We start from the raw sequence: 15,074 nt of genomic DNA on the forward strand, positions 1-15,074 counted from the left end.
TGCCCCAGGCTAGAGTACTGTGATGTCAGCCTAGCTTACAGCAACCTTAAACTCCTGGGTTCAAGTAATCCTCCTATCTCAGCCTCTCCAGTAGCTGGATCTATAGGTGCCCACCACAACACCCAGCTAATTTTTGTATTTTATTTTTATTTTATTTTTTTTGAGACAGAGCCTCAAGCTGTCCCCCTGGGTAGAGTGCTTTGACATCACAGCTCACAGCAACCTCCAACTCCTGGGCTCAAGCGAGTCTCCTGCCTCTGCCTCCCAAGTGGCTGTGATCACAGGCACCCACAGTGCCAGGCTATTTTCTTTGGTTGCAGCCATCATTGTTGTTTGGCAGGCCTGGGCTGGATTTGAACCCACCACCTTAGGTGTATGTGGCTGGTGCCTTAGCCACTTGAGCCACAAGCGTGGAGCCTAATTTTTGTATTTTTAGTAGAGATGGGGTCTCACTCCTACTCAGACTGGTCTCAGATTCCTGGGTTGAAGTAATTCTCCTGCCTCAGCCTCCCAGAGTGTTAGGATTACACGAGTGAACCACTCTACCCTGCCTGTTTCTTTCTTTTTTTTTTTTTTTTTGAGACAGAGCCTCAAGCTGTCCCCCTGGGCAGAGTGCCGTGGCATTACAGCTCACAGCAACCTCCAACTCCTGGGCTCAAGCGAGTCTCCTGCCTCCGCCTCCCAAGTAGCTGGGACCACAGGCGCCCGCCACAACGCCCGGCTATTTTTTGGTTGCAGCCGTCATTGTTGTTTGGCGGGTCCGGGCTGGGGATTCGAACCCGCCACCTTAGGTGTACGTGGCTGGCGCCTTAGCCAGTTGAGCTATAGGCGCCGAGCCCCCTGCCTGTTTCTTATATAAGCAAATGAAATTAAAATTTTTTTTGTTACCTTGTCCAAATTCCATTTTCTCAGACACCAATTTGTTTTGTTCTTGTACTGGATCATCAGGTACTTCTGAAAGTGAAAGGGAATGTTGGTAAAAATTTTGCTGAAATGGAGACTGCTCTGGACAAACCAGGATGCATGGTTACCCTAGCTACGGGTGATCCTTACTCGCCCAAAATACTATTCTGAAGAGTGTGATCATTAAAAACATAAGAGAGCCAGCATGGTGGCTCACACCTGTAATCATAGCACTCTGGGAGGCCAAGGCAGGTGGATTGCCTGAGTTTAAGAGTTTGAGACCAGCCTGAGAAAGAGTGAGACCCTGTCTGTAGAAGTAGCTGAGCATTGTGGCAGGCACCTGTAGTCCCAGCTACTTGGGAGGCTGAGGCAAGAGAATCACTTGAGCCCAAGAGTTTGAGGTTATTGTGAGCTGTGATGCCACAACACTCTACTGAGGGTGACAAAGTGAGACTCTGGTCTCTTAAAAAAAAAAAAAGCATACAATAACAGATTATGTATATAATCCAAGGTAGGCTGGTGAGACCCACATGGACTTCTTTTTTTTTTTAGACTTTCTAGTCTCTCAGCGTCAGAGTTAAGGTTTCCATGACCATACATGTATTTTTATATCCAGAAGAGGGACAGACTCTCTTGAATGGCCGTTTTGTGATAGGGAAAGAGAGTTTCAGGTGTTTGGGTTTCTGTCAAGTACCACTAAAACAGCTATCAAAGAATCTTAATGAAGCTGAGTATGGTAGTTCACACCTATAATCACAGTAGATTTGTGAGATTAAGGTGGGAGCATCTCTTGAGGCAATCCTGGGCAATAGTGAGAACCTGTCTCTAAAAAAAAAATTCAAAAAATTAGCCAATTAGTCAGGTGTGAGTTAAGTGAGCTATGACAACATCACTGTACTCTAGCCTGCCAACTTTTTTCTTTTATTAAAAAAAAAAATCCTAATCAAACAAAATTCTAACAGCAGCCTATGGAATGACAGGGGGATTTGCCTATAGATTCTTAGGCCCCATAATAACAAGAAATGCTTTATATTATAACAATTCAGAACCCATTTCTAATTTCATGCACACTTGATAGGAATTGTGTGTCCTCTGAAGAAGGAGATGCCTGATTATCTGATTGAGTTTGGAAATGCCTGCCTAAAACAAGAAAATCTGAGGAGGTGATGACCTTTATGAGCTAAGAACCTAAGGCCAGCATAGATTCATAGAAAGGAACTGAAGGATGGTATCATTTCTTATATTCTCTTAGAATCAACTGTGGTTAAAAAGAGTGCTGTAAAACAAAAACAAACTCCAGAAAATAATAAGTGTTGGTAGAGATGTAGAGAAGGTGGAACCGATACTCTGCTGGTAGGAACATAAATGGGTTAGCTGCTACAGAAAAGTTTGGCTAGTCTTCAAAAGGTTAAACACAGAATTACTACATGATATAGGTTGAGTATCCTTTACCTTATTCAAAATGCTTAGAACCAAAAGGGTTGTGGATTTTGTATTTTTGAATATTTCATAAACATGAGATATCTTGGAGATGGGACCCAAGTCTAAACACAAAATTCATTTATGTTTCCTATACACCTTGTACACAAAGCCTGATGGTAATAAGGCTTTTAACTGTTTAAAAGTTTTAACTGTGTTTTGACTGCCACCCATCGATCACATAGGTCAGATGTCAAATTTTCTACTTGTAGCATCACGGAAATGCTGAAAAAGTTTTGGATTTTTAGGGATTTCAGATTTTCAAATTAGAGATGCTAAATCTGTATAGCAATTCCACTCCTAGATATCAATAATACACAAAATAATTGAAATCACGTATACTCAAATAATACATGTCTATGCATACTCATAGAAGTACGATTCATGTGAGCCAAAATGTGGATATCACCTAAATGTCCACTAAATGAATGGACAAACTGTGGCATATCCATACAATGGAATATATATATATGTGTGTGTGTGTGTGTGTGTGTGTGTATTTTTTTGAGACAGAGTCTTACTATGTTGCTCTCGGTAGAGTGCTGTGGCGTCACAGGTCACAGCAACCTAAAACTCTTGGGCTTAAGCGATTCTGTTGCCTCAGCTTCCCAAGTAGCTGGACTACAGGTACCCGCCATAATGCCCAGCTTTTTTTTTTTTTTTTTGAGACAGAGTCTCAAGCTGTCCCCCTGGGTAGAGTGCTGTGACATCACAGCTCACAGCAACCTCCAACTCCTGGGCTCAAGCGAGTCTCCTGCCTCTGCCTCCCAAGTAGCTGGGACCACAGGCACCCACCACAATGCCTGGCTATTTTTTGGTTGCAGCCGTCATTGTTGTTTGGCGTGCCTGGGCTGGATTTGAACCCACCACCTTAGGTGTATGTGGCTGGTGCCTTAGCCACTTGAGCCACAGGCGCCGAGCCCTAGCTATTTTCTTGTTGCAGCTGTCATTGTTGTTTAGCTGGCCCAGGCTGGGCTTGAACCTTCCAGCCTCGGTGCATGTGGCTGGCACCATAACCACTGTGCTACAGGCACTGAGCCAGGTTTGAGTGTTTTTATCATCATTTCTCAGAACTAAGAAATAGGTGTTAGTCTACACATACCTGGAAGACAAGGTTGATGCTGCTGACATACCAAGTTTGGTTCTGGAAGTATGGGTACTTCTTCAGAAACATACTTTAAAAGCTCCTTCCCAAGATATGTTACCTGCACATAATTAAGTACAGAATATAAAAATCATATATTCTATAAGAGCCAAATATATCTTCCACATGAAAACTGTAATTGTTGCAAAGTATTGATTGTTGTATATCATAGATTAAGAAACTATAGCAAAGCCAGCCTGCTAACTCCTTTTTAAAATAGGTTTTATTAGAATACAGTGAGGTTCGTTTATTTACATCTATAGTCTATGGCTATTTTCATGCTACATCAGAATTGAGTAGCTGTGATAGACCACATGCCCATATAGCCCAAAATATTTACAATCTGGCCCTTTAAAGAAAAAAAATTATGTATCATTGTTTCATCCATTCATTTATTCAATAACCATTAATCTATTACCTGCTACTTGATAACTTAATGAAATTAATGTTACATTAATAAAATGAAGTCACAAAAGTAATGGTAATTTTCAAGAAATCAGATATTTAACTTATTAAATTAATAACATTTTATGTCTGCATATCCATGTTTTTGTCTGTTTGTGAACTTAGATGATATTATCAGGCCAAAAGGTCACAGCTTAGAAATATCTACACATGAATGGGCAGGCCTATAGCAGACTAGCAAATACCTGTCAGAAATGTTCTGCACCCTAAGAGTAACTGTAGGACAATCTAAGATAATGTACCTTCAGAGGCTGGTTCACTGTGGCAAAGCATCAAAATTCAGCTCAAACATTCCTTCCTCTAGGATGCCTTCCTGTGCTCTCTAAGCTCAAGTAATGACCTTCTTTCAGGCTCCCATAACCTCTGAATTCATATTTATACATATATCATTTAAATAAAATTATATTGTAATGTACTTGTTTCCATTAAACCATAAGCTCCTTGAGGGCAAGGCCTGTGCATATTTATTTTTATATCCTTTGCATTTCACATAGTGCCTGACAGTACTGGGTAAAAGACTCTGAAGTCTCAGTTCTTTTTTTTTTTCTTTTTGAGACAGAGTCTCACTTTGTTACTCTTAGTAGAGTCTTGTGGCATCATAGGTCACAACAATCTCAAACTCTTGGGCTCAAGTGATCCTCTTGCCTCAGCCTCCCTGGTAGCTGGGACTGGAGGAGCCTACCCGGCTATTTTTTGAAGACAGGGGTCTCGTTCTGGTTCAGGCTGGTCTCGAACTCGTGAGCTCAGGCAATCCACCCACCTCGGCCTCCCAGAGTATTGGTATTACACATGTGAGTTACTGTGCCTAGCTTTGAAATCTCAGTTCTTATGCAAGATTCTTAAATTCTTTGAACCACAGTTTATGTGTTTATAAAACACGTACCTCCAGTTTATGAAGCCATATTTAAAGAGACAATGCAAGAAAAGCATTTGGCATACTGTCTAGTATATCCAAGTGCTCAATAAATGCATGGTAAATGGAATAAAGTAAGAAAGGTGTAAGGGATCAGGAAGGTATAGGCACCCTCCAGGCTCAACCTCATGACCAAATAAAGCCTGGTAATGGAAATAGAACAGATCTGGCTCACCCAGTGTGCCAAGACCTCTGAATGCTGTTTGTCAGTTCTCCAAACAACCATTGGAAACAATGGATGTTGTATGTGTTATGCCCTGACAATGCCCAACAAACCTTACACGCTTATTATGCTCAATATGTTTTCACTTGTACCTCAGACTTAATATATACCTTTGTCAGTTAGTGCTGGGTAGCATAAGGTGACTTATACATACCACTAGGGATGATTCAGACATAAAAATAATACAGCCTTAAGAAAATCCAATGAGTTAAAAATCTACTTTCCAGAAGGTAGGAGTAAACAGGTTAATGAACAGACTTCAAAACAAACAGGCACTAGATCACTTCTGGAAAGTGCATTTCATATTAGTGTCTGTGCAAAACTTCCAGTTGGCTAAAGCATAAGAGCAAATAGTCATCACATATGCGTATGACTCAAACTTTGAATCCTGAACTAAATCTCATTGGCTCTAAATCTATGGCAGGTGAAACTGAAGGTGAGGCTCTTAGACTCTTGGACTATAGCAGTGATGTCAACAACTTCACCATCCAAAACCCATTTGGATGAAGGGCATTTGATGGCATGCCACCTTTCCCCAGAGGAGAACATGTAAGAGAAATGGAACTTAGTATATACGGCTAGTAAGAAGATGTTTCTAGGCTGCCATCTTGCTCTCGGCCCTTTTTACTTTTCTAAAAGGTAGAAGTGCAGAAGTGTTTTGTCCTAGAACCACTGATGCTTTCCCTGAAGCTCTTCCAGCAAAAATCTTCCTTATTCTTCAGAAATGAGACTATGTGGGTTCTTAATATTGTGTCAGACTTAGGAAGAAGTACGGTATGTGGAGACAGAGAGAAAGGGTGTGTGTGTTTGAGGTGGATGGATGACCCAGTCAGCCACTATTATGGAAATGTAGCTAATAAGCCAAGTAAAAATTATCAATTAACTTTATTTTGGCAAGGTCTTTGAAAGAAATAAAATGTGGAATTGTCATTATTAACTGCTGTAAATTGTTTCCCTATACCCTATGTACTAATATGCCTCAAAAAAATATAAAACATAAGCTGCCTTTGAATAATAAAGAGGTATCCAAGAATATATTTTCCTACTGGGATTCCATTTTGTTTGAAAGTATTAAGTCAATTTTTTACATGTTCAGAAAAATCATTTAAGTTTTGACCAATAGAAATCTGCTCAGAGATCATTAAATGACTATTTTAATTGAATGTAAGTTTTTTTTTTTTGAGACAGTGCCTCATTATGTCACCTTTGGTAGAGTGCCATGGCATCATCACTCACAGAAACCTCAAACTCTTGGGCTTAAGCAATTCTCTTGTCTCAGCCTCCTGAGTAGCTGGGACTACAGGCACCTGCCTTAACGCCTGGCTATTTTTTGGTTGCAGTTGTCACTGTTGTTTAGTAGGCCTGTGCTGGGCCTGAACCTACCAGCCGTGGTGTATGTGGCTGGCGCCCTACTCACTGAGTTATAGGCGCCGAGCCTGCACTGTAAGTTTTAAGAAGCAAACGTTACAAATTTTCCCCACCCCAGTAGAGAAAGAAGAAAGGGTAATTGATTTTTTAAATCTCAGGCTAGAAAAAAAGGGAAGGAAACCAAAGAAAACTGTAGAGTTTGTTTTTTTTTAAGTTCATTATAATGCAAAAGACATTTTGGCTAATAAAAATGTTTCTCAAAATATTTCTTTAGGAATTCAGAATAAAAGGCAGAAAGTAGTTTTAATGCATAATAACTGCCTAGGATGAGCTGATTCTAGGGAAATGTGTAGATAAAGTTTACCTTCGTAGTATCCACCTCCCCATTCCAGGGTCTTCTTCCCCACATCCCCAACACTCTATGCAGCTGGAGGCAAGAAAAGACTCTTCATATTACTTGTTTTTAAGATTCATAATTCCTAGATATTTGTATTTTAAAAGAGGTCCATATCTTTAACCATCTCTTTTTTCCTTCCTTCCCTTCTATGAGGGAGCTAAGCAAAAGCAGGGTTGACAGGTAGCTTAAGATACATTAAGAATTGTGAGTAACTGCCTGAATGAGTTTGGCTGTGTTTCCAGAGGAACAATTTTAATCATTTTCTATATTCCTACCCAACTTTTTCATATCTTGATATTCCAAACATGGTGGTGGGAGGAATTTTTTTTTTAAGTGGGGGATGGAGGGAGAGGACTATATAGAACAGTCAATACTAAATCTAAGGAATGGAAAGAGCAGAAATAGGGTCGAAGTTCATTGAGATATCTGGACAGAAAGTATGTCTGCAGAAGAGATCTGTCTAGTACTCCTTGAATCACTACATAAAATAGCAGTCCACTTTTCATCTGCATCAATCCAATCCTGGGTACTCATAAAATTGAGCTGTCTTTGCCATTATTATGATTCTTACTGACATTCATAGTGGAATCATATTAAAGAAAGGCATTTTTCCTGTGCAAGTGGGCAATTTTTGCTGCCTAAGACTGAGGCTTTCTATATATTCATAAAGGTAGCTAGATGATACTGCATACTTTTTTGAGCTCAGGACAACCTGTTTTAAATAAAAGAAATGTGGACCTCTTTTGTGCCATTGTTATAAACATAGAAAATAATGTATAGGGAATCATTAAATCAGGTTCTAGTTCTGGTTCTGTCATTTACTGCTGGCCTAATCAACTGAGCCTAGAAAACACTGTTTCACATCCATAAACAGCGATAATGATCTTTTTGTCTCATAAAGATGTTGTGTAAAAGTGTTTTATAAACCACCGAGTGTCATTCCTAGAATCTCCAAGTTGGCAGGTCTTTAGAGACCATCTAGAACTCCTTATTTTATACATAAGCAAATAGGCTGCACATTACAATCATCTGGAATGATTTTTTTTTTTCCTTTTCGAGACAGGGTTCTAGCTTGGTCACTTGGACTAGAGTGCAGTAGTGTCATCAGAGCTCACTACAACCTCAAACTCCTGGGTGTAAATGATCTCTTGTCTGAGCCTCTCAGGTAGCTGGAACTACTACAGGTGTGCATCACCATGCCTGCCTAATTTTTCTACTTTTTTTTACAGAGACGAGGTCTTACTCTTGCTTAGGCTAATCTTGAACTCTTGGCCTCCAAAGATCCGCCCCTCTGGGCCTCCCAAAGTACTAGGATTATAGGTGTGAGCCACTATGCCAACCCTAGAATGCCTTTAAAAATAAAACTCAGACTATTAGATCAAAATCTATGGGGCTGAAGTCCACTAGACGCTGGTAGTTTTTAAAAGCCCCTCAGGTGATTCTAATGTGCAGCCATGATTTAAAGCCATTGCCTGGATCATATGATGTATAAAGGGTGAAACCAGGAACTAGTGTGGTCTCCTGTCTGTCTTCCAAAAATCTCTCTGCCACACAAGAATGGTAACTACAAAGTGGAAGGCTGCAGAAACAGGGGAAGTCATTGATGCCTGCTGGGAGTAAGCATTAGTATTTCCCTGGCAAAGAAGGCATGAGTCGCCTCTGTGTCTAATGGTTCTGCCGCTCTGTATGATGCAGGACAAGATCAAGTTTACCGGGATTTCCTGCCTAACAGCCAACCACCCCACTCCCGGCCCCATACCTCCACCACCATCCTCAGAACTAGTCAGTAGAAATGTTCATATTTACCAATGTAGCAAAAAGCTCCTTTCACTAAGAAGTGATTGTGATTTCAGAAGTTACTCTAAGACAAGAAGAGGTAAAGGTTTCTGTGGCAAACTTTAAAGAAGAAATTAAGAGTCTTTTAAATATTATAAAGAAACATACTTGGGTAACATTTCTCATCTTGGGGTACCCACAGTAATTTAAAAAGTTCTGTTTTCATTTTCTGTTTAATCCAAAGAAAAAAAATCCTGCTCAGATAATCTGTATGAATATCTTATATCCAAAAACTGTTTTATTTTTTGTGCCCACATTTGCATGTGGCTTCACTATCACATTAAGTGCTAAATAGCATGACTTTAATTGACAGGGTTGATGAGAAAATACTGGAGGCAATGTGATATGCACATGAGGCATTAGTACAGAGTCAAGGCCAAATCACGTCACAGCCCACTATTCAAAGGCAGGAAATTCTGTAGTTCCAATAGAGACAAAGAGTAGGAGACCTGAGTCATCACTGGGCATACTATAGCATAGGAATATTAAGCTCAAAGGAACCCCAGCTATAGCAATTTGTACAGTATCTGTCCTGTAAGCAAGATTCAATTTCAACAAGAAAGTATAATCTACCACAAATTTAAGAAACTTTGTAATAGGGATTTTCATGGGCAAGAAGTTAATTCCTAATATTAAGCAAAGGGACCAAGGTAAACTGAAAGCAGATGGTTTGGTAACCCCAAGGGAGGAAAAAACAAAAAAAACACTTTAGGATAATTAAAAGTCAGAGAGACTATACAGCAGACAAATTTTAGAATATGCTGATGTAAGTGAAGGAACTGAAATACAGTGCAAGAAGCATCTGCCACAAAGGTCTAGGAGACGAGAATGCAGAGTTGGGACACAGCAGGGACTAGGAGGGACAATGTGCAGAGATGGGATGAATTAAAAAGAGGAGAAGAAGCTGTGCCTCCTGTTACTGGGGCACTGAAGCTGCCTGTAATGGTTACTAGAAGTCAAATATAGCTTCTATTCTTTACAACAGTAAGAGTAGATGTCTGATGATTTCCACTTTCCTGGGTCAATCATTTTAAGACTGTCCGTAAGGGGTGTCATGGACATCTAAGTGTGGAAGAATACTGGACCCCAAGGGTTTCAGTCACTACTGGGCTTTTAACTCAGAAGCTGGAACTCAGGAGGAGGCTATGAAGTAAGTCTGGGAGGTCTGAACGCAAATACTTCTTTTTGGAGGGCTAGCAATTCATGAACAAAGATATTATCAAACATAAAAGTACACTAAGAATGGACGGTGCCTGTGCCTCAGAAGGGCAGGGTGCCAGCCCCACATGCCAGAGGTGGCAGGTTCAAACCCAGCCCTGGCCAAAAAAAAAAAGTACACTAAGAATGGGCCCCTTGCCTATTCTTTTTGTATTTAGGAGGAAATTTTACTTTATTTCATTAAAATAATAACATATTAACTAAATTATCAATATGCCAGTGGTACCATATTTTCTATGTGGAGTCACAAAGACCTGAAATCCCTTGAGGAGACAGAAGGGGAAAATGAGGGGTATTAAAGTTTCTGATACTAGGTGAGGAGCAAGGAAGGGAAGGCACAGGCATCTGTGTGACATTGACCATGGGGAATTCTGATAAATAGGAGTTGAGAGAGGAAACAGGTAGCATACTACAGAAGGGACACATGAGGACAAAAGCTAGCTTAGAGATCATTCAGATTTCTTAAAAAAGAAAAAAGGAAATAGTTCTATCATTAAAAAAATGATACATTTGAATATAAAGTTACAGATAAACTTAAAAAGACTCACCTTACTCCAAGCATAATTCCAGGTCACGTAACTGTCACTTCCCAGAAGATCTTTAAGCCAAGTAACTGGGTTTTGATAAATCTGACCACTTTCTACCTTAATTTTACCACTCAATAAAATGCTGGCTTTGTAGGTAGCTTCCTGAAATGAAAAAATAAAAAAAATGAAAAATCAGCATGTATATATGTGTGTGATATATATATATATCCCAGGTTTTAGGGTAAATCTGGTCCCTGTTACTTTGTCATGTATGTGTGTGTGTGAGTGTGTGAGAAGAGAGAGAGAGATTGAGAGATTCAGATTGAAAGTATCTGGAAATGGTCATGAGGGCATGCAGCAAATAAAGAAACACCTATTCGACAAAATCTATAAAACTTACATTTAAAAGGTGAGAGTGTGCTTCCTTCTTCCCCACTTCCAGCTCAGTGAGGTGGAGACTCTACTCCAGATTGCTCTAGTCAAGACCACAGAGGTCCTGTTAGAGGGCTATCTTCCTGGGAGGGACAAAACTTCAGCATTTCTCAACCTATCCTCAGCATCTGCTCCTAAGGCTAAGTTGCAGACAACTGCAGCCAGAATGTGGGGATTCCCTTCTTTTGCCCAGCTCTGAGTGATGAAACAGAGGCTTTATTTTTGACATGGCATCACTGAGTCTTGTGGGAACTCAAGCACCTTTGCCTTAGCTTGTAAGGGGGTAAATTTAAATTGGGAGAGGCAAGTTTAAAAGATATGAGGCCTCTGCCCCCTCTCCAGTGAGTGCTCACCTCCTAAAGTAGAGGTATTACTCAGAGAGTAATCATCATTGTCCCTACGCCTAGTTCCAGGGCCATGGCTCAGTGATTTTGCCTGGGAAGAGAAGAAGGCCTTAAAGTAGATAGCTCCTAACCTCTTCTTAAAGGAATTAACTTCATTTGTAATGCTTTTGGAGAAGTTCAAGCTCAAGGATGCTTTCAGAAAGAGCAGAAGTTGTGGTAAAAGACAACTACAAGTAGACTGCTAGATTCATTTGAGAAAACAGGCTAAACTACAGGTTGGCTAGTTTTCAAGAAACAACTGGGAAAAGAACTGGCAGAAGCCTTCCAGGAGTCATAAGGAATTTCACTGACCTGTAGAGCAATTTATGCCTCTGAACATTGTTGAAAACAATAGATCAGTGGAAAATAAGTAGAGCTTAATTATTGTATGTGGTCAAGGGAAGAGAGCCAAACAACTGAAGTTTAACACTAAAGTGAAGAGAAACAGACTTCACTAAAACAATCTAGCCAATAACTATACAAATTAGCAAATAACATCAAGAAGCCTAAGAGAAGGTAGGGACTAGTACATACAGTTATAGTACAATACTATAAACCAACTAGACTTAACAGGCATCTATATAGAAAACTTCATTTAACAACAGGTCAATACACATTCTTCTCAACTGCACACAGGCCATTATTCTCCAGGATAAACATATTATTAGGTAAGCCATACAATACATCTCAAAAAATTTAAAAGGAATGGTGTATGGCACACCTCTTGGGGGCAGGACACAATTATAAGAGGGACTTTATCTAACAAATGTAATCAGTGTAACCTAATTCTTTGTACCCTCAATGAATCCCAAACAATTAAAAAAAAATTAAAAAGACTGAAATAATACAAATTATTAATAGAATAAATCTAAAATTAGAAATGACTAACAGAAAAGTAAGAAACTCAAAGTTATATGGAAATCAAACAATATATCCTAAATAATTAATGGATCAAAGAAGTAAGCAAAAGGAAAATCAGAAAATACTTTGAGATGAATGAAAATGAAGATATAATTGTGCTGCAAAACCAGTGGTTAGAGGTAAATTTATAGGCATAAAAATGCCTACACTGAAAAAGAAGGAAGATTGGAACTTTAGATTTTTCCTGTACTTGTGTGGCCCTGAGGCTATCCATCTAGCCAGCTATTTTTTAATCTTGGCAGTAAATGCTCAGCGGTACATGCTGTGCTGCCTCTGTGAGGTATGTGCTAAAGGAAATGTAAATAAGGATGGTATTCCTTCCCTTTAGGAGAGGAGGTATAAAGTTCTTGAGACATTTAAAGTCTATTTACCAGTGTGAAAAACGCCCTTTGTGGAGGTTAATTCATTATGAAAATAAAACATTTCCTTAAAAAGAAAGAAGGAAGAAATCAATTCACTAACCTAACTTTCCAAACGAAGACACTAAAGAAGAGCAAACTAAATCCAAAGCAAGCAGGAGGAAGTAAATAATAGAGTGGCAAGAAATAAAACAGACAATAGAAAACAGTAAAGAAAAATCAATAAAACCAAAAGCTGATTTTTTGAAAAGATCAATAAAATTGAGAAAATTATAGCTAGATTGACCAAGTAAGTGAGAACAGACATCTGAATATACCTATAAAAAATAAAAACGACTGAATTAGTAATAAAAACACTACCACAAAGGAAATCACAAGCACAGATGGTTTCACTGTGGAATACTACAAAACATTTAAAGACAACTTAATACCATTTCTTCACAAATTCTTCCACAAAACAGGAGAGAGGAAACACTTTTAAACCATTCTCTGAGGGTAGCATTATATTACCCTGATGCCCAAACCAGACAAAGACAACACAAAAAAACTACCAGGCCATATTCTTTAACAAATATGGATGCAAAAATCCTCAACAAATACCAGCAAACCAAATCCAGAAACAAGTAAAAATAATTATTTGCATGACCAGAATTGTTTATCATGCATTTATCTCAGAAATGCAAAGTTGGTTTAATATCCAAAAGTTAATTAATGTGATAATCCACATTAACAGAACAAAAAACAAAACTACATGATCATTTCAATAGGTAAAGAAAGAACATTTTACACAATTTGGTACCTTTACATGATTAAAAAAGCACTTAAACTAAGCATAGAAGAGAATTTCCTCAGCCTAACAAAGAGCTTTTATGAAAAACCTACAGCTAACATCCTACCTAATAGTAAAAGATTATATATTTTTCCTCCTCCCAAAAAGTGGTCTTATCTTAGGAGAAAATAAAAGTCTGCTGTTATCACTTTATTTCTGCTTTGTACTAGATGTTTTAGCCAGTGTAGTTAGTCAACAAAAATAAATAAAAGGTATTCAAAAATTAAGGAAGCAAAACTATCTTTATTCATAGACAACATGATCATTTGTATAGAAAATCCAATGGAATTTCCAGAAATTTACTTGAATAAGTGATTTTTTAGTGAGTTTGTAAGGTAAGGTCTCAATATACAAAAATCAGTTGTATATCTACATATTAGTAATAAACTAGAATTGAAATTTAGAAAACAAGAGCAAGATGGTGATCAGGAAGACCACTTGACTGAGCTCTCCTAAATCAACTGGCAAACGGGAGTTAGTCGGGCTTCATTTGGAGAGAAAATTTTGCCTGGAGCTGTGGTTTAGAATGTGTTGCAAGGCGGCAGGGTATTGTGGGGGTGACAGGGTGGAGATCTGACTCACTAACCAAGTGTTATGCGAACCGTGGACGGCAGCCATGAAGGTCCGGGTCATGAGAAAGCCTTGTTGCAGTTTTCATTTTGGGGAGAAATGTGCTGAGTGGGTAGCCTGGAAGACTGGATACACCCGAACAATAAATAGCAGCCAGATGTGAAGGCTAGTTGGAGTGGATTTGCCACCGGTTTGGCAGTGGTAGATTAGGCCATTCTGGGAAGGTCCTGACATCAAGGGCTCAGTCACTATGGAAAGGTTGTGAGAAGGTTATGAGGGCGGGTCTCCTACAAGAACGTAGGCATCTTAGTTCTGTCTGCTCAGATTGGACCTCCAGTCATGACAGGCTCAGGGACTCCCACACCCCATCGGAACTCTTGTCTAGGACACAGTAAGACCTGCCTCTGAAAGAGTCTGGAGAGAGCTGAGTCCCCAACCTGATGGAGCCTGAATGCTGAGGAAATAATCACTGTGGACTTTAAGTTGGGGATCAGGTCTATGCCTAGGATCGAGAGAGAGGTTATCAGCTGTGTTGCCCATCCCCTAAAACTACAGCGCCACTTGATGTCCCAGCAATATATTACAACACAAATGGACTTCAAAAGTCAGACCCTCTGGTCATATACAGATACATAGTTTTTTTTCTTGTTGTTGTATTTTTTCTTTCTTTTTGTTGTTGTTCCTTAATTTTTTTGTTCCTTAGGTCATTTATATATGGTTATTAGAGATTTTCATTATTTTGTATTGATGTGTCTTATTTATTGCTTATTTGTATGGCTGGTCTTAAGTTCTAGTTTTACTTACATCAAGAGCAAGGGCTCCTGTACTTTTTGGTTACAGTATTTTAGACTCATTTATTCTCTCTCCTTATTCCACTCCTGTACGTTTTCCCTTTGGACAGAGACTCTTCTACCTTCCTCATCTCTCCCACATTAATCACTTCTGCAACAGCTAAAATACCCTCTCCTTTTTTTCTTGTCTTTCTCCTTTCTTTCTTTCTTTACTCCACTTCCATCTCCTCTATGAGATACAATGGTATTTTTAATTTCATTTACCTATTCTTCTTATTGTATCTTTTTCCTTTCTTTCTTTCTTTTTTTTTTTTTT

The 15,074-nt window shown here is 39.0% G+C and overlaps 1 protein-coding gene across 1 annotated transcript in view; it reads right to left on the minus strand.

Annotated features, from left to right (window-relative positions):
• ANKRD31 (ankyrin repeat domain 31) overlaps positions 1 to 15,074 on the minus strand; it is a 178,688-nt gene that overhangs the window by 13,201 nt on the left and 150,413 nt on the right. Inside the window, exons 22-24 of the mRNA XM_012802743.1 lie at positions 10,495 to 10,635; positions 3,485 to 3,587; positions 889 to 954 (exon numbers count right to left, since the gene is read on the minus strand). Of these exons, the coding sequence (XP_012658197.1) occupies positions 889 to 954; positions 3,485 to 3,587; positions 10,495 to 10,635 (310 nt within the window). The remainder of the gene's footprint in view (positions 1 to 888; positions 955 to 3,484; positions 3,588 to 10,494; positions 10,636 to 15,074) is intronic.

The sequence above is a fragment of the Otolemur garnettii genome, unplaced genomic scaffold, assembly GCF_000181295.1.
Source record: "Otolemur garnettii isolate 467f Iridium unplaced genomic scaffold, OtoGar3 scaffold00017, whole genome shotgun sequence".
NCBI classification, from domain to species: Eukaryota; Metazoa; Chordata; class Mammalia; order Primates; family Galagidae; genus Otolemur; species Otolemur garnettii.